General features: G+C 47.5%; 1 protein-coding gene across 1 annotated transcript in view; it reads left to right on the forward strand.

The window, feature by feature from the left end:
- RALGPS1 (Ral GEF with PH domain and SH3 binding motif 1) overlaps window positions 1-27,522 on the forward strand; it is a 261,882-nt gene that overhangs the window by 74,079 nt on the left and 160,281 nt on the right. The window contains exons 5-7 of the mRNA XM_019641574.1: window positions 11,936-12,019; window positions 21,368-21,457; window positions 24,147-24,239. Coding sequence (XP_019497119.1) covers window positions 11,936-12,019; window positions 21,368-21,457; window positions 24,147-24,239 — 267 coding nt within the window. The remainder of the gene's footprint in view (window positions 1-11,935; window positions 12,020-21,367; window positions 21,458-24,146; window positions 24,240-27,522) is intronic.

The raw sequence follows: 27,522 nt of genomic DNA on the forward strand, positions 1-27,522 counted from the left end.
CCCTCCTCCCTCTCCCTCCTCCCTATCCCTCTCCATTCTCCCTCTTCCTCCTCCCTCTTCCTCCTCCCTCCTCTCCTCTCTTTTTTCTCTCCAGCTCCCTCCTCTCTCTGTTTCTGGAACCTGAGTTTCCGATGGTCAGGTCGATGGTCATTTGTGTTTTTCTGTTCATCAGCCCCATCTGCCTCCTGACTCACCAGATTGTCTTGTGCACTTCATCCCTGCAGAGCAGCGCAGTGCCCTACAGCCTCCTCCTCCTGCTTGACCATGTCTCATACTCAGCCTCTCCACACCCCCTCAGAACACTTGGAGAAAGAAAACCACTGCAGTCACACAGTCTCCAGGGACAGTCTTTCTTAATAGTGTTTTTATATAAAGCCACACATGTGACCTCCACTTCTCTTCTCTGGCTCATGGAAAGGGAGAACGGGGCGGGGGGGGGAGGGGAATGTTAAATACTGTTCAGTGCCCCTGTAGTTACAGGCGGAAACTGCGCCCCCACAGTGGGAAGGACTGACCCAAAGTTGCAAAGGACACAGCTGAGATTAGATCCCAGGACTCCTGACTTAGGATGTCCCCGTAAAACCATAACATTGCCCATGTGAATTGCATGCGTCTTTCTCAATCTTTAAAAAAATCTTTTCGTTCCATCTGTAACCCGAGTCCCTCTACCAGCTGCAGCTGGATCTAACTAACCCATTAGTGACAAGCTACACCTTCCTTTGAGGGGGCAGGGGCGGGGAAGCAGGGACAGACTTTAAGTAACCGGGACATAAAGAACCTAGGTCGGCCATGTGTGGGCTCATCACCTGTTGAGTCTCCCTGCTTGTCCTGAGCCAACCTTCCTCTCTGGCTCTTACTATCTGCCTTGGCTCCCTGTCTCACCCTGGCCCTGCAGAGGGGCTTCTTGACTTGGCTTTGGTTCTCTTGTCTGACATCTTCTTTTATTTATTTTTTATTTTTTAAAGATTTTATTGGGGAATTGGGGGGAGGGAAACAGCGTAGGGGAATTGGGGAAGGGGAACAGACAAGTTGCTGTCCTTTTGTTCATCAGTCTAGTTATGGAGGATGTTGCTTCACTGGCCCATGTTGCTTTTATCATTGTGTTCTTTCTGGGTGAGGCAGATGGTCGGTGGCCACTGGATGGCCGCTCACGGTGGCTCACGGCTGCCTATGTCATCACCGGCCACTCATGGCAGCCCAGCTCCAGGTCGAGCTGTTGTTCACCATCTTAGCTGTAGAGGGCGCAGCATCACTAGCCCATGTGGGATCCGAACCGGTGGCCCTGCTGCTCTGAGTTCGCGCTCCCAAGCCAATTCTTAATCAGTGAGCCACTCGGCCGGCCCCTGACCCCTTCTTTTAAATAAGTATACCTTATATTTCAATGTCATGCCTCGTGCATTGGTTGGAGCTGTGTTTTCCAATATGGCATCCACATGTGGCTGTGGGTACTTGAAATGTGGCTAGTCCACATCAAGGTGTTCTGTAAGTGTAAAAATCACCTGATTTCAACAGCTTACTACAGAAACGAATGCAAACTATCTCATCGGTAATTTATTACCTTTTTTACTAATTACAAGTTAATATTATGGATATACTGAGTTAAGTAAAATAAATTAAGTTTGTTAACTTTTTTTCCCATTTTTTAGTGTGGCTATTAGAAAATTTAAAATATATGGCTTCATTATATTTCTGTTGGCCAGCACTGGGTTATAGCTTCTAGGCCTTTCTTAACCAGGGATCCATGATGGAATTAAGCCTATTACCTGAAGGCCCATTGTACGTAAGAATGTACCATTCTTATGGGAATTAAGAAAGTCAAGCACATCATTTTCTGTGTTCTGTGGGTCAGATAAGGAACTTAGCTGAGAAAGGCTGTACCACCTGTTGCTTCTCATTTTAATTCAGATTCCTGTAGTGCTTCTCATTGTATAATGATGGCTGCTGGTTTGAGATAGATGTTACCAAACTTATAAGAAGTTCTTTTTTTCTTTTTAAATTATCAGATGAATGTTGCATTTTGCTAATTACCTTTCAGTATCTGAGAGAAGCATATCACTTTTTCTGATTTGATTTATTGACGTGCTGTTATTATGTTAAAATTTTCCTAATGTTAGCTTGTTCTTGTATTTCTTAGACCTGCTAGGTCATGTAGGATGATTCTTCTTCCCCCTTGTTCTGTATTTGTTAGGTGTTAGGGTTTGCGGCTTCTTTCCATCACTTTTTGTGCTCTGGAGTAAATTATTTAGTGTAAGAATTAGGTGTTCTTTCAAAGTCTGAGAGCAGGCACTGGTAAAATCATGTGGCCCTGGAACCTTTGAGTTGACTTTTCCAGCTTCCGACGTGGTGTTTAGCATATTCCCCAGACATAGAAAAGTTTATTTGGCCAAAAAATGGAAGGCAGTACAAAGACTAGGTCAGAGCTTGCATCTTCCCACAAAGCAGGTACTTCCAGAAGTTTCATTTTGTGCTCTCAGCAGTGTTCAGGGGGACCCTGCAACATGTGAAGAGCAAGGGTAAGAAGGATTGAATTGTGCTGAAAACGTTATTGCCACATTTAAATTGCAGGGAAACGGAGCTGCAGATGAGCTATTGCACAAAACCAAAGTAGAGTTAAAAGACAAGCTACAATTTTCCCCTAGAACTCAGAGGAAAAACAAAAGGAGATTAATGTGATGAATTGTTTCTAGGAGATGTCATGTGTGTATCGTAGAAATTCTACGAAGGGAGGGATGGGGCAGATGTGAGAAACTGTTTTGTAGCGTAGCAAGGACAAAAGCAGGTTATGAAACCACAGATGCCATGTGAGCTCAATTTTCAGGAGAGCGAGTATGTGTACATGTGTGTGTGTGCCCCTGCCCCTGTGAGTGGGGTGTGGCCACCGTCCTGGGGACAGAGGTGCTCTGCGTGGCTCCTGACACCAACAGGCCTGCCGGGGTTTGAATCTCGGCTCTCATGTGACCACACATGAGGGTTTGAGCAAGTTGTGTAACTCTTCCAACTTAGCTTTTGTTTCTTCATCTGTAAAATGGAGCAATAACGGTACCTATCTGATAGGGCTGTTGTGAGAATTCAGTGAGCAATGGATAAATGCATGTAAAGCTGTTGACCTTGTGCCTGGCACTTAGTAAGAGCTCAGTAAATGTTAGCTATTGTTGTTACTGTCATTGTTATTGACCAAAATGTAAACTCTCGTTTTCTATGGGTGTTAAGCTAATGGTGATTTAATTTTTCTTCTATGGGCGGCCTGTATTATCCAATGTAATGAACATGTACTAGGTCCCTAATTAAAAAAGAACATCTGAATGATGCTATTTGGAAAAAAGCATTTCCCAATACTATGGAGAAAGGGAACTGAGCCTTGTCCCCAGTGTAAGAGTGAAAAAGGGACGGGTGGCCCCGTGGGGCTCGTATTGGACTTGATCTGGGCGGGGCGAACTGCTGGGGGGCTGCTCTGCACTGTATTCCTGGGTTCTTCGGCTGTCACATGGATGGGAGACTTCCCAGGGACGCAGTTGGCTGCTGCCCTGCACTGACAGCTGGTTCTAATTGTGCAGAGCTGCCTGGTCCTAGGGCTAGAGAGGGAATGTTTGGGGAAATTTACATCATCTTCATGATCCCAAATCTACATGTTTTCTAAGCAGACAGTGGCTTGGGGATTTGGTGGAACAGCAGTGGCTGTAATTGAGTTGGTTTTCTATAGAAACTAGGATGACTGAAAGCTGAGAAAGACGAGTCACTTCTAGTCATTCAGTGATCTCCCCTCATCACGCACCCTGACTCACAGAAGGTGACCCCTTGTCCCCGGTGACTTTCCCCCTCTTTGGTTTGCCTGGTCAGGCGCCCTGAGCCTCGTGGAGGCCTCATGTCCATTCCTGCCTGAGCCTTGCCTCCCCACTTTCTGCATACACACAGCCCCGAGCAGGTGTTCTTTCAAATTACTAAGTGAAATGCTGTCCCATGAGAAAATTATAACACCCCATGAATGAGATTATGGCACAGACTGTCATAGCACAGCAACAGAGCACCCATGGGTTTGGAGCTATCTGCCACTCTCATGCCCATGCTGTCAGGGCAGTGGAACCCACCTAACACAGACTCAGCCTTTTGGGTGCTCTGTCTGCTCAATCCCTTCCCATCCTACTCAGAATAAAACCCAGTTCTTACGTGCCCTCACAGCTGGGCTATGGCCTGGCCTCCCCAGCCCCTTCCTTTCTGTCCCCCACCCTGCTGTTCTCAGGGAGTCCATGTTCTCCCAATTCAGGGGCTTTACACTTGTACCTGCTTCCACCTGGAACCCTCTTCCCTGGTACCTGCAGGCCTTGCTGCCTCACCTCATTTTTATCTCTACTGCAGGGTCAGTTTATCAGCCAGGCCTCCTGAGGCATCCCATCCAAATAGCGCCTTTCTTCATCCTGATGAATATATTTTCAAAGGATTTATCATCATCTGACTTATTACAAATGGCTCATCGGTCCTCTCCTGTAGAGCATAAGTCCATGCAAGGAGAGCACGTTTGCTGTTCATTGCTGTACTTCCTAAACCATGTACCTCTGGTAAAGAAATGAATGTAGATGTGCTTTATAAACTGTCAATTACTGTTGCCCTTCTTTTTTCTCTTCCTTCCTTCTTTATTCTTCTCACCCTTTCCCTTCTTCCTCCGTCATTGTCATTGTCATCGTTGTGGTCATCATCATCATCAAAGAGCGAAAGACCCTTCGGCCCCCTGCCAGCCGCCTGGAAGGCTTGGATCTAGGAAATGTCTTTTAGGACTTCAACCTTGGGAAACCAAGCAGGAAAGTGCAGTTGTCCTTTGCTGCCTCAAGTTACGGGAATTATGTTCATGTCCGCCTCCCCTCCCCCACAGGACAGACACTGAGCTCCCCAAGGCCCCAGCTGATCACCTCGGAGCACCCAGCACAGTGCCTGGCACTTACTTGCTGCGCCTTCCCTCGCTTCTTCCCTCCCTTCCCGATCCCTCTTCCTTCTTCCCTTCCTTTTGGTATCTACCCCTCCTCTCTTCCCTGGCCTCCTTTCTCCTTTTGCCTTTCCTCCTTCCCTTTTCTTTTCCTTCCATTTTTCATCACAGCTGGTTTTGTTCTGGTAAGGGTGTATGCAGCCCCTGCCCTGAGCCCTCCCGGAAGCTGTCCTGCCTCCCCAGTTAGCCGCCACCTCCTATGAGCTTCACTTGACTAAAGAAGCCCTGACCTCTCTCTGGAGGCCAGGCGCGCTTCCCAGAGGTCTAGCTGGCCATGACTTTCACATGAGTACTCCATCCAGAGGTACAGAAGCATCCAGTGGACAAATGAGAACTATCTGTTATTTACAACTGTTGACGCTGACAAGTTATAAGTGGGTGATGACTTTATAAAAATGTTGTATGTTTTCTGAGTGCTCAACTGTTAAAATTTAGTTTTAGAAGGATTACAATGAGTAATATTGTAATGTGTCGTCTATTAAAAGTTGTTCCAAAGTAGTCTTGTACACAATAATCAAATAGTACAGAAGAGCTTAATGAAAAAAGGCTTGATCACCTACCCCACTCTCCTCCCCAGAGGTAAAGTCTTTAAACTGTTTTTCTTCTACTGGTAACTTTTGAAACTTCCTTTGGTGCACTGAGACCTCCATTTCTAGTTCCATCAGCTTTCTGTAGTTTCTTGACTGCTCACTGACTATGCTTTTCCTCCCCTTCTCCACTTTCCACTTTCTTCTGTCAGCTGTACTTTTTCATTGTCAAATCAATTAAATTAACATTCTGACGTTCTGCAGCTCCGACCAAGTCCATCACACTTTTCCTTAGGTTGGCTCTAAAAGTTGAAAACCAACAAACAGCATTTCTTATTATTATTATCGCTGTGTAAATATTATTCGTTGCCATGCTAAGTAATGTGCCAGGATTGTATTTCATTCTCTTAACTACCCTGGGCCACTCGGGACAATATGCCTCACATCAGGGACCCACAGATGCTCGTTTCTTTCAGTCCATCAACTGCTTAATATTGGAATTTATATACATATATGATACTTAAATGTATACAACTATGAAAATATATATTTAAACAAGCATATACTATTTAACTGTAAATATATTTAAATACATATATAACATTTTAATATATACAAGTAGGAATTTTTGTTTTTTGTTATTCTTAGAGATTATAATTGCTTTTTTTTCTATTATTTGACTTCATGTCCTCAAACTTTTTCAAGCTTTCTATTATACTTTTATTTCTATCCTATTTTTAATCGCATTAGTTTTTTCCCAAAGACCTCCCTTCACGGCCCTGTGTCTGCTCCAATTTGAACCAGTTGTTCTTTAGTCTTTTTGTGCAGCTGTTACTGTGGGACTTCCCTTCTTAGTCCTGTATGGTCGAACCGTGTCCTTTTCTGTTTTTTTTTTAAAGTCAAATCTACTGAGGTTTACTTTCGTTTAGTGAAATTCACCCTTTGGTGAGTTTTGATAAATGTATAGTCTGGCATAACTACCACAGTCCAGAGAGAGTACTTGTCTGTCACGTCAGAATGTCCCTGTGCCCCATCGTAGTCAGCTTGCCTCCTGTCCCCAGGTCCCTGGCAGCCAGTGTGACCTAATTTCTGTCCCTGTAGTTTTTACTTTTCTCAGAATGTCATATAAATGGAATCCTATAACATTTTTGTGTCTGGCTTATTTCACTTAGCATAAAGCTGTGACATTCATCTGTGTTGATGCATACATCTATCAGTAGTTCACTCCTTTCTATTGCTGAGTAGTATTTGATTATAGGGATGCATCACACTTTGTTTATCCCTGCACCAATTGATGGAACTTTGGCTTGTTTCCATTGGGGGGAAACTGAGAATGAAGCTGCCATGAACACGCACATATGTTTTGTTGTGTAGACAAATGTTTACATTAGTGAGATTGCTGGGTCATTTGGTAAGTGTGTGCTTAATATTACAAGAAACTGCTAAACTGCTTTCCCAAATTGCTGTCTCATTTTGCTTACCCAACAGTGAGGTGCGAGAGTCCTGAAATGCCTTCTTCCTTAGTCAGACCTCACCCCCATTCCCCACCCCGGCACTGTCTTTCCCCACTGCCTCAGTGGGTCACCCTTCCCTGGCGTGTTTTCAGAACCCCTTTGACTAAGTGCATGGTTGTCCCACCAGTTTTGAAGATTGTTCCAGGAGATAGGATGGGAGCATGGGGAGAAGCATGGAGGGAGGAGGAAGGAAAAAGGTGCCAGGGAGCAAACCGGTGGTGTGGTGCTGCCAACCTGGCGGTCCCTGGGGTCAGGTTAGTCCCTGTCCTTGAGGTGGTGCGATTTCCATGTGGGCGTGTTTTAGGAAGTGTGGCCTGTAGGAGGCTGCAGTCAGAAGGAAGCACGTGTGTGGGAGCACCACGTGTTGGCACCAGGCTCCTCTGGCCGTGTGGCCTAGATCCTGTGGGGTCTTCAGGGAGAACGTGTCACCCCCCAGGTCTCCTCTTCCGGGGCCTTACCTCACTGACCCCAGACATGGTCCCTTCAGGGCACCTGACTCCCAGACCCCTGAGCGCAAAGCTGGTGGCTGGTGGGGGTGCTCCTGGCAGTGTGGCCCAGAGAAGCTTTGCAGGGCGGCTAACCAGTGTTGGCTCCGCTGTCACCTAGGAATGCTTGCAGATGGGGGTATTAAGACAAAGTTGTTAGGGCTTTTCTTCCCCATAGGCAGTTTCTTTATTAATAAACATTCTCTTTTGACTGTCAGAATGGATGTCTAAATGAATCTCATGTTGTTACGTGTTTTTGATTTAAGGAAATTAGTCAGGCATCCTTTTGGTCTGGGCCTCCTGATTTTGAGATGCCTGTAGGATGCCAAGGAAGGTGTGGCTGGGAGGTAGCTAAGTATCCTGGTTTGGAGCCCAGGAGAGAAACTTGGGGTGCACAATAGCCACGCGATTGAAGCCATGGCAGTATATGTGATCTTCAGGGGAGAATAGACATCAAAAAATATAAAAGACAACCCTGAACAGATTTAGGTGGGGGTGGGGGACATGTGTCAGAAAAGAAAAACGCAACTGGAAAATAAGACTGATGATGGGGTACTGAGAGGGGAGAAGACAACCAGGAGAACACACGGCTGGAGGGCGAGGACAGAGAGGAAGCAGCATGGCGGAAGGGTTGCCTGGCCAGGAAGTTGTCTCTGGTAGAGAAAAGGGCTGGTTCAGTGGAGGAGAGGTGGAGAGGGGGGTGGGAGAGGTGCGATGGAACAGTGAGAACCCACAGGAGATGGGAGGTCAAGGGAAGATGCCTTTTGTTATTACTCTCATTATTACTATTATCATCACCATTATTATTATTAATGGATAAGGCTAATGCACAGTAAAATGCTAAAAACTGGGAAGAAGAAATCGGAGAGGAGGAGGTTGAAGATACAGGTTTGAAAGAGGACCTCAGAGCAAGGCCTCTGAGCAGGGGGTGGGGAGTGGACCCTGAGAGGAAAGGGCCTCTCTTCCGTTAGAGCCGGAGGAGGGGGCAGGAGGCAGGTACATTTTTACATTTAGTGGCAGAAAGTTTTCTTCTCACACATTTTTTTCTCCCTGATGACCCCAGAGAACACCCATGTGATAGAGGAGAGGCCCCAGAAGGAGCTGGCAAAGGGCTGCACAGGCCGCCACTCTCCTTTCACACCCAGGGGCAGCGGAGGGGCTCATCCATGACCCGGGGCTACCGGGGCCTTATCAGCTTCAGCCCAACCCGTCTCTTCTGGTCCATTTTCACTTAATTACATTCAAATCGTTTCCATAGCATGGACCTTTTTAAGGCATTAGTGACTGGAAGGGTTTTGTTCTATTACCTCACATTTTCCAAACCCACTTCACACAGATGGAATCTCTTGTAATCCTATATGGATTACACAGAAGAGGAGCAGTGCCAAGGAGGTCAGGCCCAGGACTTGTTTCAGTGTAGATAGATGGTCTTATTTCTTTTGACATCTCGATAGATCTTTCTGCACTGAATCTGGGAGATTTCAACACCGAGGAACGCTCATACTCCTCATACTCCATTCTTTCAGCAAATGCCACTTGGCATCTGCTGTGAGCCAGGCTTGTGCCCTGCATGTCACCTCCTTTGTCAGGCCCTCTTTTGGTCTCTGCCACAGTGCTGTGGAGTTAATGGCAGCATCCCTGTTTCCATCAGCAAGGAAGCTGATGCCCGAGGTCGCCCAGGAGATAAGTGACAAGGCTGGGATTTGGAGCAAGGTCTTTTGGCTCTAAGTCCTGTGCCTTCCATTTTATCAAGGAGCATCTTAAAATAATGTTTTACCCTGTTGAAGTTTTAATTTTAAATGTTATGTGTCTTCCAGTACAAAAGCTTCCTTAGGGAATTGTCCAGACCCAAGAACCGCACAGACAGTTTTTGCATCAGGATCTTAGGAATGTTCAAATCAAATAAATTCAGGGCAGATGTGTAAAGTACCTGCTCGCGTGACATCAGCAAAATGAAAGAGAACTAACAATAGAGTTTTAAATAATTCAAGACAGCAGCAAGAGTGTGGTGTGGGAGAGAAAAGAGGGTGCTTGGCGTTAGAGCTAAGACTGGCGGCAGCATGACCCTGGGAAGGTGGGGGAGGTAACCGTTATCATGTGCTTTTTCATGTGCTGGGTGCTCTGCATGTTTTAATGTCAGTTGTCATGATGAGCTTTACAGCTAAAAATAGTAGCACACCCATTTTAAGATGAGGAAATTGATGGGCCGGCCGAGTGGCTCAGTTGGTTAAGAGCTCGCTCAAGAGTGAGAGCTCTGAGCAACAGCGGTTCGAATCCCGGCCCGAGCTGAGCTACCGCTGAGCTGCCAACAGGAGGCAGGATGGCTCAACTAAAAAAAAAAAATTAAGATGAGGAAATTGAGGTTCTGAGAAGGTAAGCATCACACATCTGGTGTGTGGAGGGCCAGGATGTAACCCGGGTCTGTCTGAGGGGAAGGGCCACACTGCTCCCTTTCAGGATGCGTTCCAAAGATCCTTACGGTGTGGAAACAAGACCACGGGTTCTCATTACATGTATGCATGCGTGTACAGACATATGTGTATATAACTTTTGCTGTTTATTAAGGAATTCAGGAAAAAAACAAAGGGAGCAACTATCAGCAGGAAAATGGGCAACCACCATGCCTCAGTCCTTGAATATCAGTTTTATGAATTCTCTTTTACATCTGATTAGAACGCATACCTTTCTGGACTGGCTTTGGGATCTTGTCCCCACAATTAAAGTTAGAAAAGGCAATAGTATATGTTTGCAAAATTATTAAAATACGTGTTCTAAAGGTGGGTCAGAGTGGAAGAAGTAAAGGTAACTGAGGTAGGTCAAATATATATTTGAAAAGAGACTCAAATACACATTTTCAGAATAAGGAGAATGGAGGTGAAGAGCGGTAAATTCTGCATCTCAGAGATTCACATGTACTTTTGAAAAGAAGTGGAATCATAGTGTGCGTTCAAGAAAATGAGGAACACTGAGCCCCTTCCCCCTTTGTTAAAACAGATGTGGTGAGAATTACGGGAGAACAAGTGTAGTGCCTCGCTCAGCGCCTGGCATGTGGGGGATTCTTGATAAATGGTAGCATTAGTTGATGTCATTGTCATTACTATTACTTGGGGTCTACATTGCGAGGGTGAAGGACTTGGCAGGGTCAAGGATGGTTGTGTTTTCCCATGTGAGCGACTGGGAAGGCGATGATGGTGCCGTTTATGGAAGGGAGGCAGCCAGGAAAAGGAGCTGTGTTTCTTCGCTCCTGGTGGGCTCCCAGTTGCTCTCAAGTCCAGGTCATTCATCTTGTATCCAGAGCGGTCCATCACCTTCAGCCAGGCTTCCCACAAGTGACTGCCTGTGGTTTATAGTTGGGTCCCGAGATGCATTTGAAGGTTTGAAGGGCACAGCACTTCAGGCATAACTGCTCAGCCAACACGCTTTGCCTCTGGCGGTTCCCACTGCCTCCCCGACTTCCTCGTAGACCCTGATCTGTGTCTGTTCCAGCTGGTGGGCAGCTGGCTCTCACTGAAGAGCTTATAAAAGTTCCAGGTGTGTGGCAAAATAATGTTATTAGTAATACCGAGGCCTGATATGAATTAAAAGGAGGTCTTGTAACTTAGGGGTAGAGGACTTTTGAATCTACCCTGTCCTCCATTCTCTGCTAGGGCTCCCCGGGGCACAAGCTGACAATACTAGGGATTGAATAATGGCTTTTGCTTGATCCTTTCATATTTCCCCTCCCCCCAAGTAATCCCATTGGATTGCTCCTGTTATCTCCCTTGGGTAGGAAGGTAGGAACCAGCCTCACTGACAGGTAAAATTTAGGTCATTTATAAAGGTAAACCTGCTGGAAAAGAAGAGAAAGGCCCCTGAAGAAGATATTAAAAGGAACCTCTCCTTCTTCCCCCTTCTGGTTATATGGGAGGTGGGAGGGGCCATCTTTAGGAAGAAAGCAGAGGTAATCCAGTAGCCTCTCTGATTGCAGTGGGCCTGGACTGAGACTTTCCCTGATTCCAGGAATGGAGGATGGCACGTAGCTGATGAAATCGGAGATTCTTCAGCAGATTTAAATTTTAAGTTTGCCTGTGGGGGATGAGTCCCACTAGTTAAAACATTATGTCCTCTCTCAGCCAATTTGCTTTAAGAAGGGACTTCCAGTCCCCTGGGAGCTGGCAGGGTGGCAGTGGTGGGGTTAAGAATATTTTGGCACAGAAGTCCTGGGAAATGTGGCTAGAGTTGTGAAGAAAGTATCCCATTTCTCCTCGTCTCCTCTGTGGGTGTCCCAGGAAGCACCTCCACCTATACACCCGGCCCTCCTCTCCGCAGGAGGGGTATCCTCTCCCACCAGGGCTCAGCCCTTCCCCTCCTCTAGGTCCACATTCCAATTAGATGCCCCTGGTATGTTTGTATCCTGATTGGAATCACAGTTGAAATGGACTCTCTGCTTCCTAGGAACTAGCCAGCTGTGGATGGAGTAAGAAGGAGAAACACAGTCTCGCCCCAAATGTCGTGGCCTTTACCCGGAGGTTCAACCAGGTAAGCGACACCATTTGCATGTGCCCGTTTAGATAGCAGTGTCATCCCCTGTAGGCTGGGAGCCCTGCGGGGTTCAGTCCTGTGCACCTGGCCCCAGGTCCAGACCCCTCTTCCTGAACCCCTGGGCTACCCTCATCCATTCGTTTGCCGTCACATCCTTTTTTTCACACAGCAGGTGGAACTGAACCCATCTATCCTGTGTTAAAATTGCTTCAGTGGCCCCCAATTCCACCTACGCTAAGGTTCGAGCACCGTAATTGCCCCGCAAGATCTCGCATAGTCGATTTGGCTTCTCCACCCCGCCAGCCTCATCTCTCATGTTGCCCACCTACTCTGTGGGTGTCTGCCACCCTGGCCTCCCTTCTCTTTCCTGCTACTTCATATCTCTGTCCAGCCAGGCCCCATACATGCTGTCTTTTCTGCTCAGAATTCTTCCTCCCTATTCAGCCCCTGGTCAGAGCTCAGCCTGAATGGCACTTTCTTGTGGGGGTCTTCTGTGAATCCCCAGCCTGTATAAGGTCTCCATGTGTCCCTTTACTCATCTGTCCTCATTCTGTGTGCCTCGTTAGTCTCCATCTTCCTCACCGGTTGCAGGCTCCAGGAGGGCAGGGACCCTGTGTACCTTGTTCATCACAGCGTCCCCCACCACCTTGCCCAGCGGCAGGCATATGGCAGACTCCAGTACACACGTGTGGAATGAATGAATGAGGGGCTCAGGAAACACTCACTTAAATTTCTGTGAATTCCTGATGGCCTGGTCACCAGCCCCATACATACAACTGTAAACCGACTTGGTCCAGCCAGAACCCTTGCTCCAGGTCTAAGATCAGCATCCCTACTTATTAGAATTATGAGGGGCCATGGCCCAGCCGAGTGGGGTGGGCTCCTGACTGCTCAGCCAGACCTGCCAGAACACGGACTCTGCAGGACCCGCTTGGACAGATCAGACACCCAAATGGTACTATTGACAGTTTTCCTTCTTGTTTTTCTGATTTCAAATAAGGGCATTGGCCTAGAGCAGGGGTCGGCAAACTGCAGCTCGCGAGCCACATGCAGTTCTTCGGGTACGTTCCATCTCAAAAGTTTGCCGACCCCTGGAAGAGCCAATCCTGTCCCTCACAACAATTTAAAAATTATTTGAGAGCCATAAATATATTTTTACATAATCACCATTATGTGAATAATATCCTTTAAAAATTTTACAAATGAAATGATAGTTTTATTTTCATTTTTAATTTTACTTCAGAGCCTGCAGCTCGCGAGCTGCAGTTTGCTGACCCCTGGCAGCTCTTCCGTTTCAAAAATTTGCCAACCCCTGGCCTAGAGGTTACCTAATATGCATGACTGGACCTCTAGTGATGGGCCTGGGTCTCTTTGGGTCTTCTCTGCAGCTGGGCCTTTCCTCTCGGAAATGCTGAGTCCTCTGCATCACCCCTCCTCAGCCCTGTCCAGGCTGCCCTGCCTCGGCCACCACCCTGAGGACAGAGGAGCCTCAGGCACCAGCTTGGGGTCCTAAGATCAAGGCTGGAGTTGGCATTGTTGTTCTACAAGATACAGCAGGAACTAAGAACAGCCTAGATACATCTGCGGTGGGGACTGCACACCGTTTGTTTTGAAAAGGGAAGTTCTGAAACCTTTCATTTCTTTTTTCTTTTCAAAATCTTTTCCTTTTCAACCGAGCTTAGTCTTAAAAAAAAAAAAACAAAAAACAGATGTGCATGCACTCTCAGGGGACTCATAGTTTCCTTACCAAACTATCTGACTAGGAGCCAGTTCCGTCCTACCTCTGACCAGCCGCAGAGCTCCCGGAGGAGAGCCACTGGGGCCTCTGATGTAATCTGCTTTGCACGCGGAGGCCAGGTCAACTTGGCAGAGGGGGGTGCAGCTTGTTCTGAGAACAATTGCATTGTGTTCAGATCAGACCAGCGAAGCAAGCCAGAGTGAAGTCGCATTTTCCCAAATAGCGTTCTGAGAAATGGTCTTCCTTCCTGTCCACTACTCAGACCCAGCAGCTCCTGGACACGGCCCTGGAGGCTACAGTTTGAAAACTGGCCAGCGGCCAGGCCTGGTCAGCCACTGGGGCTGCTGTCTGTGAGAGGAATTGATTGGCATCCCTTCCTGGCAGACTTCCATATGTGAGAACCAGGCTCCTCATCAGACTGCAGATAAAGGAAAGCAGGTCACTTACCTTTGTGAGCCCGCTTTCCTTATCTGTGAATGAGAGCAGTAATAGTGCTCCCCTTGCATAGTTGAATGAAATGACATACGAAGAGCTCTTAGCACAGTGTCTGGCATCTAGTCAGCATCCAAATATTTTGGGGAGAAAGATGGGGGAATGTGAAGATCAGCTGCTTGGAATGAGGTTGCCAGGGGATTTGAGGCTCCTTTTGGCCAAACCAGAAACCCAGTGGCCAGTGTCCTGGTCAGCCCTTGCGGGCTTGTCTGCTTCTCCCTGGGGCCCGAGTCCCTTGGGATTTGTTCATAGACTGGCTGAAATGGAAGAGCTCTGCCAAGGTCACTAAAGGGTCTGTTTTGGGCCAGGCCTGTGTCTTGGCCCCAACAAGTTTACCATAAAGCCCAGAAGTTCTCAGACTTTTTGGATCATGGGTTCTTTTGAGAATCTGAAAATATCATATATGAAACTGCCCCCAGATAAACCCACAGATATACAATTTTGCATTTAATTTAATTTTAGTGTGTTTGCTGTTCCTGGCTCTGAAGTTTGTGCATGAACACGTTGCAGGTCTGTGAACAGCAGGCTGAGAAGCTGTGGTTGCAGGAAATAAGACAGACTTGGGTTTGTGTCCTAGCTCTACAACTTATTAGCTGTGTAATCCTCATAAGACCGGGACAATCATTTCAAGTGGGTTTGAAGATTAAATGAGAATCATGTGTGTAAAAGGTTAGCTCAGCACTTAACACATAGTAAACAAGTCATGTTAGCTTTTAAAAAAAAAGGTGCAGGGTAGTGGGAGCTATGAGCTGATAGCAGTTAGGCTTGTGCCTAATTGCTGGCGGTAGGGTTGCGATGGTGTCCTGAGATGCTGAAGAATTAGGAAAAGAGGAGGAGAGAATTGGGAGAACTTGGTTCCAGGCCAGACACTGCTGCTAATCTGCTTTGAGGCTTTGGGCCAGTCACTTCTTCTCTGAGTCTCAGGACAATTATATATTGACGGAGATTAGCCAGGGCCAGAAGGTTCCCAACGTTTTGCCCTGGAAGCCTGCTTTACCCAATCTAATCACTCTGACCAGGAAGACAGGAAGGAGGCTGTGTTTGGCCAGGTCTCAGAAACAAGGCTTCCCGTGGAGGTGGAGGTGGTGGGTGGGGGTAGGAGGCAGGCCACATGGATCGAGAATAGACGAGTGGTAGTTCCTCAGGGAAAGCCAGGGTGCTCTGACAGGAGGAAGCTGAGAATGACGACCAGAAACAGGTGTCCACTGCAGACCCTCTCCCGTCCTGCTCTGAGCTGTCTGCTCGGTCCATGTGCTGATCCCCCATCACTCTCAAGTCCTCTCGACCTTCTGAACTCTCATGCGTCATCAGCCTAGTCACTGACTATTCCCACTTCCTCTCGGTTTTTTTTTTTTTAAAGATTTTTATTGGGGATTTGGGGGGATGGGAACAGTGCTGGGGAATTGGAAGGGGAACAGACAAGTTGCTGTCGTTTTGTTCTTCAGTCTAGTTGTGGAGGACGTTGCTTCACTGGCCCAAGTTGGCACCATCATTGCGCTCTTCCTGGGTGAGGCAGATCAGTTGCCGGCTTCTGGACGGCCGCTCAAGCTGGCTGCTGGCCGCTCACGCTGGCTGCTGGCTACACACGGTAGCCCATGGCAACCCACTGCCACAGGGACTGCAGCCTACGCCGTAGCCAGCGACTCACGGCAGCCCAGCTCCAGGTTGAGCTGTTGTTCAGAATCTTAGCTGTAGTGGGCAGTGTCATTGGCCCTCATATGTGGGATCCGAACCGGGGCCCTCTGGCGTCCCAAGCCAGTTCTTAACCATCGTGCCACTCAGCTGGCCCCCTCTCGGTTTTAATTGCAGCTCTCTAGATAGCATTTACTGAGCACCAGGCTCAGCTTACTGGGTCAGATACTATGCTAAATATTTTACCTGCATTATTTAATGCAGTTTTCACATAGTCTGCTGAGGTAGATATTTTAAACCCATTTTATGGATGAGAAAACGGAGGCTTGGGCAAGTGAAGCATTTTGCTCCAAATCACATAGCTGGTGAGTGTCCTCTACTGAGGGCCTCCTGTTTTTTCTGAGCACGATTCCTGTTCTTCCTTATTTATCAGAGGGCTGGGAGACAATGTTAGCATCTTCCCTTCCTTCCAAATGCTACCTCTGAACAGTTAATCTTTTCCTGTTGTATAAACTCACTTTCGTTTGAGGCTTATTTTGTATAAACCCACTTTCACTTGAGGCTTATTATTCTGGTTGTATTCATTTATTTGTTTAATAGATATTGACTGAATGCATACCAGGCTGTGTGCTAGGTTCAGGGGCGTTAACAGCTCACTAGACATAGTCCCAGCCATTGTTAGCATCTAGTCTAGTGTGGGAGACAGATGTGATGGAGGTGATTACAGTCCAGAGGAACCAGTGCTAGGATGCGGAAACCAGAGGAGAGGCGTGGGCTGTCGGAAGGGAGGCCAAGAGACTAGATGGGAATCTGCTCCTTTAATCCAGGTGAAGGCTAGAGATATGAAGTGGCTGCGCTCAAGAGCAAAAGGTAAACGTGGTGACTGACAGAATATGGAGGGAGATGACAGGGAAGAGCCAGGGCGGGTCCTCCTTTGGTGTTCTGTTCTGTGAGACAGTGAATTTAGAAGGAGGAGCCATTGTGAGAGTAGGACACAGCCTAGGTTTGGACTCGTGGGCTGGATTCTGCAGCTGGAAATGAGACATTTGAGTCTGGAAGCCAGGGGAAAGGTCTGCCCTGGAGATGCAGATACTGGAGTCATCTGGGTTCGAAGCCACAGGAGTAGATGAGATTATCCAGGATGAAACTGGCCCAAGCGAGAGAGAACCTGAGGATTGCTGCCATGTAAGGGATTGGCAGAGGAGAGGGGGCCGAGAAAGCGCAGGCTGGGGGCTGGAAGGACACTCAGAAAGGGTAGTGTCTCCAATCAGTGTTTCCAGAATGGGTCAAGTGAGGTCAGACTCAGGGAGTCCTTTGAATTCGGCAACATGGGTGTGCTGGTGAGCTCAGCAAGAGCAGTTTCGTGGGGATGTGAAAGGGAAGGTGGGCTGTCGCCCCCTGAGTGGTAGATGTGAGGAAATTCAGAAGGCAGCTGTACATGATGCTTAGAATAGCGGCTCCAGGGAGAAAGGTGAGAAGGGGGTGGCTGGAAGGGTTGGTCCATATGGTGATGGATTAGAGTTGCAGACATCATATCTAGTTTAATATAGATACAGATGGTCACATATAGAAATATTTATAGATATGTGTATATACATGGGTTAGCATGCGCGCGCACACACCCACCCACTCTTGCTCTGCCAGCTGAGAGGACCTAGAAACGATACCCTGATGGCATCCAGCACCCCCAGCACCCAGGTCGTGGTTTCTGATACTGTTATCTACTAAAAGGAACCAAGGCTCCTTGGAGAAATGGCTGGGTCAGGACTGCAGCGAGAAATGCACAAGGTGAGCCTGTAGCGTCTTGTAACACCAGAAAGTAAGGAAGTGCTCAGACCAATAGGCGAAGCAGCCAGAGCAGCGCTGGGGGCGTGTCAAAGGGGGGGACGCAGGAGCCACCAGAAAGAGCTCTCAGTGGCCAAAGCTGAGACAATTGGAGCAACAAAAGAAATAACATGGTCCTGAATCATAACGCAAGGTATAAGATAAATACATGAGTCCATTCTGACATAAATAAATGATGGAGCAAATAAGTGGAGGAGACAAGACAAACATTCTATACAAAAAAATTCCAAGTAATTTATGTAGATATTTTGCCCTTGTGTAGATATTTTGCCCTCGTGACGGTGGAGCACAGCTGCCCACTTCCTTCCATAGAGACTTTCTTGGAAAGTTTGAGGTGAAAGTTATTATTTATGAAAGCAGTTCTCTATTGATGGGCATTTTGTTTTAATTCTTTTGCTTTATAAACAGTGCTTCAGTGAAACCTTGTACAGATGCTCCTCTAAATTTCTGTACATTCATAAAATAAACATTCTAGAGAGAATATAACTAACATTTTGAAAGATATATTTAAGTTGTTCTTCAGAATGGTCCTATGAATTTATATTCCCCAAAACAATGTACAAGAGGACCAATTTCTCCACACTTTTGGTACAAATATGATTCACAAAGGGTTAATATATTTTCTTTAATATACAAAGACAGTTTACTAATCAATAGTAAGAGGACAGATATCCCAATAGAAAGATAGATGAAGTACCTGAGCAGGTAATTCACAGGCAAATAGTTCAAATGGCCTATAAATATTTGTAACAAAAACCAAAAAAAAACCTGAAAACAAAGTGCAAAAACAAATGTTAACTGAGTAGTCATGAAAGAAATGCAAACTAGAAAGAGTGAGACTTGACTTTGTCCATTAGGTTAGTAAAGAAAAAAAGAGTTGTAATAACTGGCATTTGCCTGTGTGGGAACGTAGATCTGCTCAAACTTGTTGATGGATAAACAAATAGACCTTTTAGAGGCCAAGTTTTTTATATAACATCTGAAAAAAGGTGCACATACTTTTATTCACTCCACCTTACAGGAATTTATCCTACGATCTTAATTAAAAATGTATATATGTATAAATATGTTCACCATAGCACTGTTTATTACAACAAAATAATTAGACATTACCTTCCCAAAATAGGGCGTTACTTAATAATAATACATCCCTAAGATGAAATACTTGGCAGCTGCTACAAATTATGTCGTAAAAGACTATTTACTCACTTTGTGATAATATATGGTTAATATACGTATATCAATTTAATGGAAAAAGACAGACGTGTGTTCTATGTGTGGAAAAAAGTCTAGAAGGACACATACCGCAGCGTTTCTCACGGTGGTCTGTATGTGAGAGTGAGGTTGCCAGGGATTTGTCTTTTGTGCTTGTCTCTGTTTCCCTTGTTTTCTGCATTAAGCTTCTCTTAAAGTTTGTGGTTAGAAAGGAGAATAAAAACGTCTAAACCTGCTGATCCTACCTCTGTACTATCTTTCCTACTGGCCCCCTCTCGCCATCCGCTTCCTCATGGCCCCAGCACAGGCCTCCCATCTCTCACTCCGACCACTGCACCAGTGGCCTGGTGGGTGTCCCTACTGAAGAATCTAACCTGTCTGTCATTCCTTTGCATAGAAGCCTCTGGGACCCTCCCCAGGTATCACAGTGTCTTAGGTCCTTCTTGTCACCTTGTTGCTCCAGACCCCCACACTGTGGCCTTCACCCCCCTTTTCAGCCCTAGTCTTCATCTTAAGCCCCACCCCACAGAGCACCTGCAGCACCAGTCCTGACAGCCTGGCCTACTCAGCTCTCCTTTGCCATGGCATATACAGCCACACCTCAACCCTGTCTTTGAAAGTCTACCCATCTTTCAAGGCCTGCCTCCTCCAAGAAGCCTTCCTCTATCATCACTTCCCCCATATTCAAGTTCAGGCCCCCATACTCCAGCTCAGCCCCCCCATACTCCAGCTCAGGCCCCCATACTCTAGCTCAGCCCCCCCCCATACTCCAGCTCAGGCCCCCATACTTCAGGCCCCCATCACCAGCTGCCTTTTAATATGGCGATTTCTGGGGGACCTGCCTCCTCCTTTGGTCACCTCCGTATCAGGCAGGGACTGATGGGGTCTGGACTCACAGTGCCCAGAGCCTGCACACAGTAAGGGCTTCATGAAAGTCTGTTGAATTCAACTGACCCAGACTTGCCTCTGCACACCGTGCTGCCACGTTCCGTAATTATGTCTCACTTATGTGTGATTTTTTTGACACGCAGGAATCTATTAACTTATACAGTACATATAAACGATCACACTTGAGGTTTGTAGCATAAAAATGTGCATATATTAAAATATAAGGTTTATGAGCATATCACTTGGTGTCAGAATATCTTTCTTCCATAACTGGCTAGCAAACATTTGAGTCTGAACTTAATTTTAGACAATTCCTTGGAAAAAATGATTCTATGGAAACCCGGGCAACCACAGATAATTACGCTTAGAAAACTTTTCTGTAATATTCCTGCTTAATATGAAAAGGAAAGTTTTGATTCTTGGTTACTCTTTCCTTGTTTTCTCATTGAAAAGGGACAGTATTTCAGTGAAGAGAATGCATTTGGTTGCAGCAGTAAACATTGTTAACTCTAAAATATCCTTACCTATTTTTTTCTTTGTGAAACTTAGAGGTTTTCAATGTCTTGCCTTCCTTTTAATTCCACACATCCCCATACTCTGCCCAGCTCTCCACCTTCTCTGCGGTGCTATCATTGCACTCATGGGCGCCCGTGTTTCACACCAAACCACTGTTACAATAGTGAAACACAAGCAAGAACACGAGCTCCGTCCCAGAGCTTCTTGGCATGAAGCCCCTTCTGTGTTTACTGAGGTGTCATGCGAGTCAACGGGACACTGGTAGATGACTTCCTTGTTTTCACCAAATAACTCAAGGGCTCAGGGATGTTAATTTTTATGAGAGGTTTAGCAAGAATGATGTTCTGAACCAAAATATCTGTATATCCTTTTGGCATATGCTGTCTCGAGAAAACCATGCCCCTTAACCTGCATTGCTTTTTGGAACTTTGAAAGATACTTTTGTATCATTTAAATGAGTACTTGGGTGAACCTATCCTAGAAAATTAAATTTTTACAATTGTGCGAATATTGGTAAATCCTTCTTGTCTTGGGTCTGGCTGGGGATATGGATCTCATGGGGGGTACTGCCAGTATGCATATATCCCTGTGGCCATTTGTCCATCCGTTCATCCATCCATCCATCCATCCATCGTCTCCCCTCTACTGGGATCCTTCTGAGCAGGAATCCTGTCTGATTCATCTCAAAATTCCCTGCAGCACCATCAGAGAGATTCATGTCGTGGGGGCCCAATAACCCGCCTGGGTGACAATAAAAGTGCTGTGTGTGCTGGAGAGGTGGTGCTGAGAATACAGGACCCATTTGCAGGACTGGGTGTCATAAAGGAACCCTTGGCCTCATGCCACCAACCGTGCTCTCCCAGTTTCCCAGCCTCTTGGAAATCCCATAACAGTGGTGGGCGAGTGGGATGTGGTTGGCCCGGCATTTAACAGCTCTTCTGATGTGTGTGTGTGTGTGTGTGTGTGTGTGTGTCTGTGTGTCTGTGTCTGTGTATGTGTATGTGTATTTGACTCTACAGGTCAGTTTTTGGGTTGTACGAGAAATTCTAACAGCACAGACTTTAAAAATAAGGGCAGAAATCCTGAGCCATTTTGTGAAAATTGCCAAGGTAAGCTGTTTACCCCTCCTTCCCCCCCTCCCTTCCTTTCCTTTCTTTCTTTGTCTCGAAAATGTGTTTCCTCAATAATTTGTGAGCAGCTTTGCTCTGGGTCTGCAGGGCAGGGTTCACACAGGGTCTGTGACCTGATTTCCCTTGGCAGAGGCAGCTGTGCGACCAGCCTGGCTGCCCACTCGGCCTCCAGCCCCCATGCACATGTTGGCAGCCAGCCATTCCCTGTGGCCTTTCACACTCTCCACAAGGCCCCAGGGGCTCCCCTGGGATATAGCCTTCCTCCTTCAGATTTAGCCAGTGCTGGGGGTTGACAGGCTTTAGTTAGCATTGATGTTTGTGATGCCCTCATATCCTGCATGATTTTGTCCCCAGTCAGCAGAGCTCGACCCACCCATCCTGAGCTTAAGGCCTGGGCCGGATGACCCTGCTGCCCCCCCTCCCATCCCGTGCCCCCTGGCCTGAGCCTGATAGGTTCGGTCCTTGTCAGTTGTTGGGTACTAGGCTCACGTCTGCATCCCACCTTTCCCCTCTTCCTCACCCCTGCCGGCCCAGGCTATGATCCCATGGACAGTCTCATCACTTACGTGCCCCTGCCAGCCCCTCCCCGTCCACTGCTCCTGACCACTGGCCTTGCCTGACTTGCCGCAGAGCGCTGTTCTGCCTCGTCCAGTGCTTTCTCGGTGTGTGCATGGTGTTTTCCCACCCAGATCCTAGGCCGGCTGACCCTCACGAGGCCTCTCACGAGCCCAGCGCCACAGCAGGTGCTTTACTTAAATGATTGTTTCGATGCTCACATCATTATCATCCTGTTTCCAGAGGAGGAAGGGGAGGTTCAGAGAGGTGTCCATGCCCAGGGCACCTCAGAGAGTCAGGAAGCATGTCTCTCTGCCTCAGGGGAGCACTCTGCTGCCCCTCATGGGGAGGTTAAGTGCGTCCATCTATAAGTACAGCAGGGCCCACAGACACTTTTATGTCTTGTGCATTCTGAAGTATTAATACTTGGGACCAGCTGGGCTTAACTACACTGTTGCTATCACTGAGCTCATGCTGGGCCATGTGAGAAAGTGGGGTTAAGTCCCTGCCCACCTGGTGCTTTCAGCTTGGAAATGGTTCATGGTCCCCACCCAGGGAACCTAAAACGGTCCCTCCTTAACCTCTGCCGTCTTTGATGGTGGATCATCACACTGCCCTGTGCCCTGGGAGTGTTCTCACGTGAGCCCTCTCCTTTCTCTAGGTCTTGGTTTCCCATCTCTACAATGAAAGGGAGATTACATAATCTCCTAGAACGCCTTCAGCTCTAAGAAATTCTGTGACAGGCAGAGCAATTCAGATATTCAGGAAGAAATCCAGTTCATACAGAGACTTTATTACACATAGGAAACAATTAGAGAATGCTACAAAATGTGTGAAACGAAGGGGAGGAATCTCCAAGTGGGAACAGAGCCATGAAGACTAGGCATAAGGGCTTTTCATTTATTCATTCATTTTACTAGGCCCTACTGTGTGCTGTACTAGGGACATGATGGCAGACACAACTTTGTCCCTCCTCTCAGGGTACATGGTGCAGGATGAGAGGCGAGTAAAAGCAAGTGCAGTCCAGTGTGCTAAAGAGCAGTACAGACTGCTGTGGGAACAGACAGGCGGGGTTCCCAACCTTACTAGATTTGGGAACATGGTCAGGAAAGACATAGTTAGTAGAGGAAGTGGCATGTGAGCTTGGAAGGACCCGAGACGAGTGATGGTGGGAGAATGACCAGTCTCCCTGACAAAGAAGGAGCGTGAGCAGCCCACATCGCACTGAGCGCTCAGCCCGGTGCCAGGCGCTGCTCTAGGTGTGTGCACGCACAGTCCCAGGTAGCGACGTGCTGATTACCTTCCTCATTTTAAATATGAGGACGCCCAGGCTCAGAGGAATCAGGTAGCTTGCCTGATGACACACAGGTAGTGGGAGAGGGCTGGGACCAGGTCTGTGGGTTCCCTGGAGCCTGCTCACTAACCCAGATCTCACTGACTCCCAAGAAGGAGAAATGCAGCCTCAGTCCTGTTAGCAGGTTTCCCTCAGCACAAAACCAAGAACAGAGCAATCGCATTCTTCTGCACTGGCTCTCGACTGAGTCTCCTTCTGTTGCCCATAGTAAGGAACTTGTCTGAGACTGAATTGAATCCAAATGTTCCCACTAATTTGGGGGCTGGTTCAAGGATGCATGGTCAAGATGAGGAAGCCAGGGCTCTGTCCACCCAGCTGAGAGGGATGATGCAGGTGGAGGACATCTTCCCGCAGCCCCTTTCCTTCCGCGTGTTAAGATGATCACAGGAGGCCCACGATGATGATGTTGGCACAGCTCAGGTTTCAGCATACGAAAGCCTGCCCGGTCAGTTCAGATTCGTCTAAAGAAAGGACATAAAGGACATTATCAGGCCTTATCCTGAGCCACATTTCTGTCCAGCAACCAGACTGTCGGCTTATGAGATTTTGCAAATGGTTTAGATGCAGACTCACCTTTTGACAATTCGAAAGAAAAAGAGCATATGGTTTCTATGAACTTCCTAGAACTGGATTTTCTACATGAGATATTTTTAAGCGTAATTGAATTTCATAAATATGACAGCATTTGGTAACACTTGAGCGTGTTTTTGTTCTGTTGTTTATAGCAGCAAAATAATCTATTCCGTATCTTTTTTTCAGAAACTTCTAGAACTCAACAACCTTCATTCTCTCATGTCTGTGGTGTCAGCATTACAAAGTGCACCCATCTTCAGGCTGACAAAAACTTGGGCTGTAAGTTCATTTCTCTAAGGTCTATTGCTTTGATTTTGGCTGTCATTTCATTGGTGAGGCTCTTCACCCCTTCAGCCCCAGAGGGCTTTCTCTGATTGTCTACCCTTTGTCAAGAGCAGAGGATGACTGGATTCATGAAATGTTCCCTGGACATCCTCTCTCCTTCAGTGATCTCAGCCTCATTTTGGGACAGGGAAGTTGTGAGGATGCTGACGAGGGTGGGGTTGGAAACCCCCCCAGAGTGGACCTTTCTGCACCCTACAACGTCATGTGTGATGGCTGGGTCAGTGATATGACTTCTGCCCTCCACTTGGCTGGTATTCTTCCCTGGCAGGCTCCAGACTGCCCTTGGGAAGGTCTCTGGGCTGATGGTTTGCAGCTGCCATGGGTTGCTGGCTGTCCAGCTAAGAGTTTCTCTGGAGAAACCTGTGACCCTCATGTAGGGAAAAATGATTTTTTTTCATGAAGGCCATGGATAATTTCAGCCCAGAGGTGGAGTCTTGATAGTTATATAATTGAGTCTGTAGGAAAGTTTTTCTGCTGTAAAAATACTTTAAAAATATCTCAGACCTCTTTATCCTCCTTAGCTTGGCCCCATGCCTGACATGGGAAAGTAATTGCTATTTCCATAGCTCATTGGCATTCACCTCCTGGCCTGCCTGGTCCAGGGTCTCTCACAGCCACACAGCTCAAGCCTTTCAAGAGCTGTTTATGTCCCACAGAACTGAAGGAAACTATATGGAATTGTCAGCTGTGCTTCTGCAACTCATTTCCGAACTTCTTTCTGCCAGTCTGTGGGGCTGGGCTGTGTTTCATACTTGGCTAGTTCAGGGGCTTTTAAACTACTTAGCGATTAGGCTGTAGGTGATCGGATTTGAGCCTTGTTCCTTTAAAGTACAATTTTCCATAGATCTAGCCCTAGCAAAGCAGAGTGAGAAGTGTTAGCCCGGAATCAGAAAACCAAGTTTGTGCTCAGGTGCAGTTCAGAGCGTGACTTCTGTGGGCCTTGTTTCCTGAATCAACTCAGAGAAGTTGGCCTAGATTAGCGCTTTTCCATCAGGGCTATTGGAGTCCCAGGGGTTCCTTGGAGCTGCCTTGGGGGCCACCCGGGGCTGGGGGAGAGCAGAGAAGGTGCCAAGCAGACAGCTGGGCACTATTTTCACCAGAGCGGCTCTGTTTGTATCAGTTTTATGTACTGAGCTTCTGGGTGAATTTCAGTTGAGCAATGGCTTTGGAGGTTGAAAGCAAGTTTGGAAACCACTGGTCTCTGCAGTCACTGCCAGCCCTGTGATTCCTTGACTCCCATCTGAGCTGTGAGCCTTTTTTCAAAAGTTGCATGGAGATTCTTTTTCAAATGAATTTTCCATCATTTAGATGCTGCTGTTGTTTCTTGGATTACGAGGAGCTCTGTGCAGACCCAGAGGAAGGAATCAGGAATCTCAAGATGCACAGACCTCACTGCCAGTGACGGTGTGACACTCAGGGAGCCTATAAGCTGTGTAGTTGGTGAAGGCCGTAGGGAGTCCTGGAAGCCACCATTCACCACCTGTCCTGATAGTTAAAGGACAGTGGATTGCACAGAGCATTTGGGAAATGGAGGGGGCCAAAGTAATCGCCTTTCCCCTTCATCCGAACGCCCCAGCCCAGCGGAACTGACGGGCATGTCGTGTTCCTGACACTCTCCCCACACCTGTCCTCACACAGCGTGCAGCACATCTGCTCTCTGGTTTTCTTTACAGGTCTGCCTCCCCCTTCTGACTGCCTTCCCTCATGACAAAGTCAGATTGTTCTCTGTAGCCCTGGTGCCCAGCTGAGTCTATGCTTGTTTGAATTGTATGTGTTTGTTGTGCTGAATCGTATCCTTCTCTTGCAATTAATTTCTGGTAATAACGTTAGCCATAGAAATGTTACCCAAAAAGAGCTATTTCCTATTTCCCCACATGTCCCTTGATCTGGTACAGATGGTGCCTCCTGGGCCCACAGAGCAGAGAGGAGCAGGAGCCCTGGGGGCACTGACAGAGGAGCCCAAAAGGTCAGTGCTTTTATAGTCCTTGTTCATCAGAGAAGGAAACTGAGGTCCCAGGAGGTGCAGTGACCTGTCCAAGATCACAGGGCTGGTGAGAGCCAGAGCCCCTGTGATGCCGCCGTGCCTCGCCGGACCCCACAGCCCATGTTCTTGGCCTGTGTGCTGGGTGGCTTGTCAGTGATGGAACCTGATCGTAGGAATCAGGCTGGGCACAGGGCAGGGAGAAACAGGCATACACGCAGCTTGGAAAGTAGGCCTGGAGAAGTGAGGCTGGCAGACTGCCCTGGGGCAGGACAGGACTGGCTTGATGGGGCTGCACTGACACCCTGGGTATCCTGGAGTTACAGGTATGGGAGGAGACCTGCCACTTGGTTGCGCCATGGGTAACCTGAGAAAGCGCCAGGTGGTCATTAGCTGTAGGACAGGGTAGCCTGTTGGCCTGGCCATGGCTGGATGCTGAGTGCCAGCAGGTGAGTGAGCTGGGACAGGACCAAGGTTGACACCAAGCATAGGCCCGCACACAGTAGGCCCTTAATAAATGGTGGGATGCACAGATAGGGAGGGAGTCACCTTCTGCTGGCTGGAAAAATACAGACAGGGTCTGATTTATCCCAGCACTGGGGCCACTTTGGAATACTGGCTGTCTCAAAACCATGAGACCTTAGTAGAAGTTGTATCGGCCAATTCTGATTTCCTGAGTACACATTACCGTGTGTATTTATTCATTCTGCAAATCAAATATTTATCGAATGCCTCCTCCATGCCAGATCCTGAGGCTATGCTCAAGGCCCCTGCCTTCATGGGCTTTTGATGTTATTCAGAGGAGACAGACATGTTATTGAGGGAGAATAAACACATGCCTTGTCTGGCTGGCACAAGAAGTGATTGATAAATGTTTGTTGAGTGCATGAAGTCATAAACAAAGAACTGTCAGATGGGAATAAAAGTGATGCGGAAGGCCGACACAGGAGGATGTGATCAAGAACGACTGGGTGTTCAGGGAAGGCCTCTATGAGAAGACAGCTTTAAGTCGACACCTGAGTGACGGAAGGAGCCGGCCATGCCAAGATGAGGGCATGGCATTCCAGGCAGAGGGCACAGCCAGTGCAAAGGCCCACAGTGGGGAGAAACGCAAAGGCCAGTGGGGCGGGAGCACAGTGGGAGCCCAGAAGGGGATTGGCGCAGACACAGTGGCCCCCGGGAGGCGGGGCCAGCGGGAAGGGCTCATGGCCCCCTGGAGGAGTTCGGCTCTGCCCT

The sequence above is a fragment of the Hipposideros armiger genome, unplaced genomic scaffold (assembly GCF_001890085.2).
Source record: "Hipposideros armiger isolate ML-2016 unplaced genomic scaffold, ASM189008v1 scaffold_3, whole genome shotgun sequence".
NCBI classification, from domain to species: Eukaryota; Metazoa; Chordata; class Mammalia; order Chiroptera; family Hipposideridae; genus Hipposideros; species Hipposideros armiger.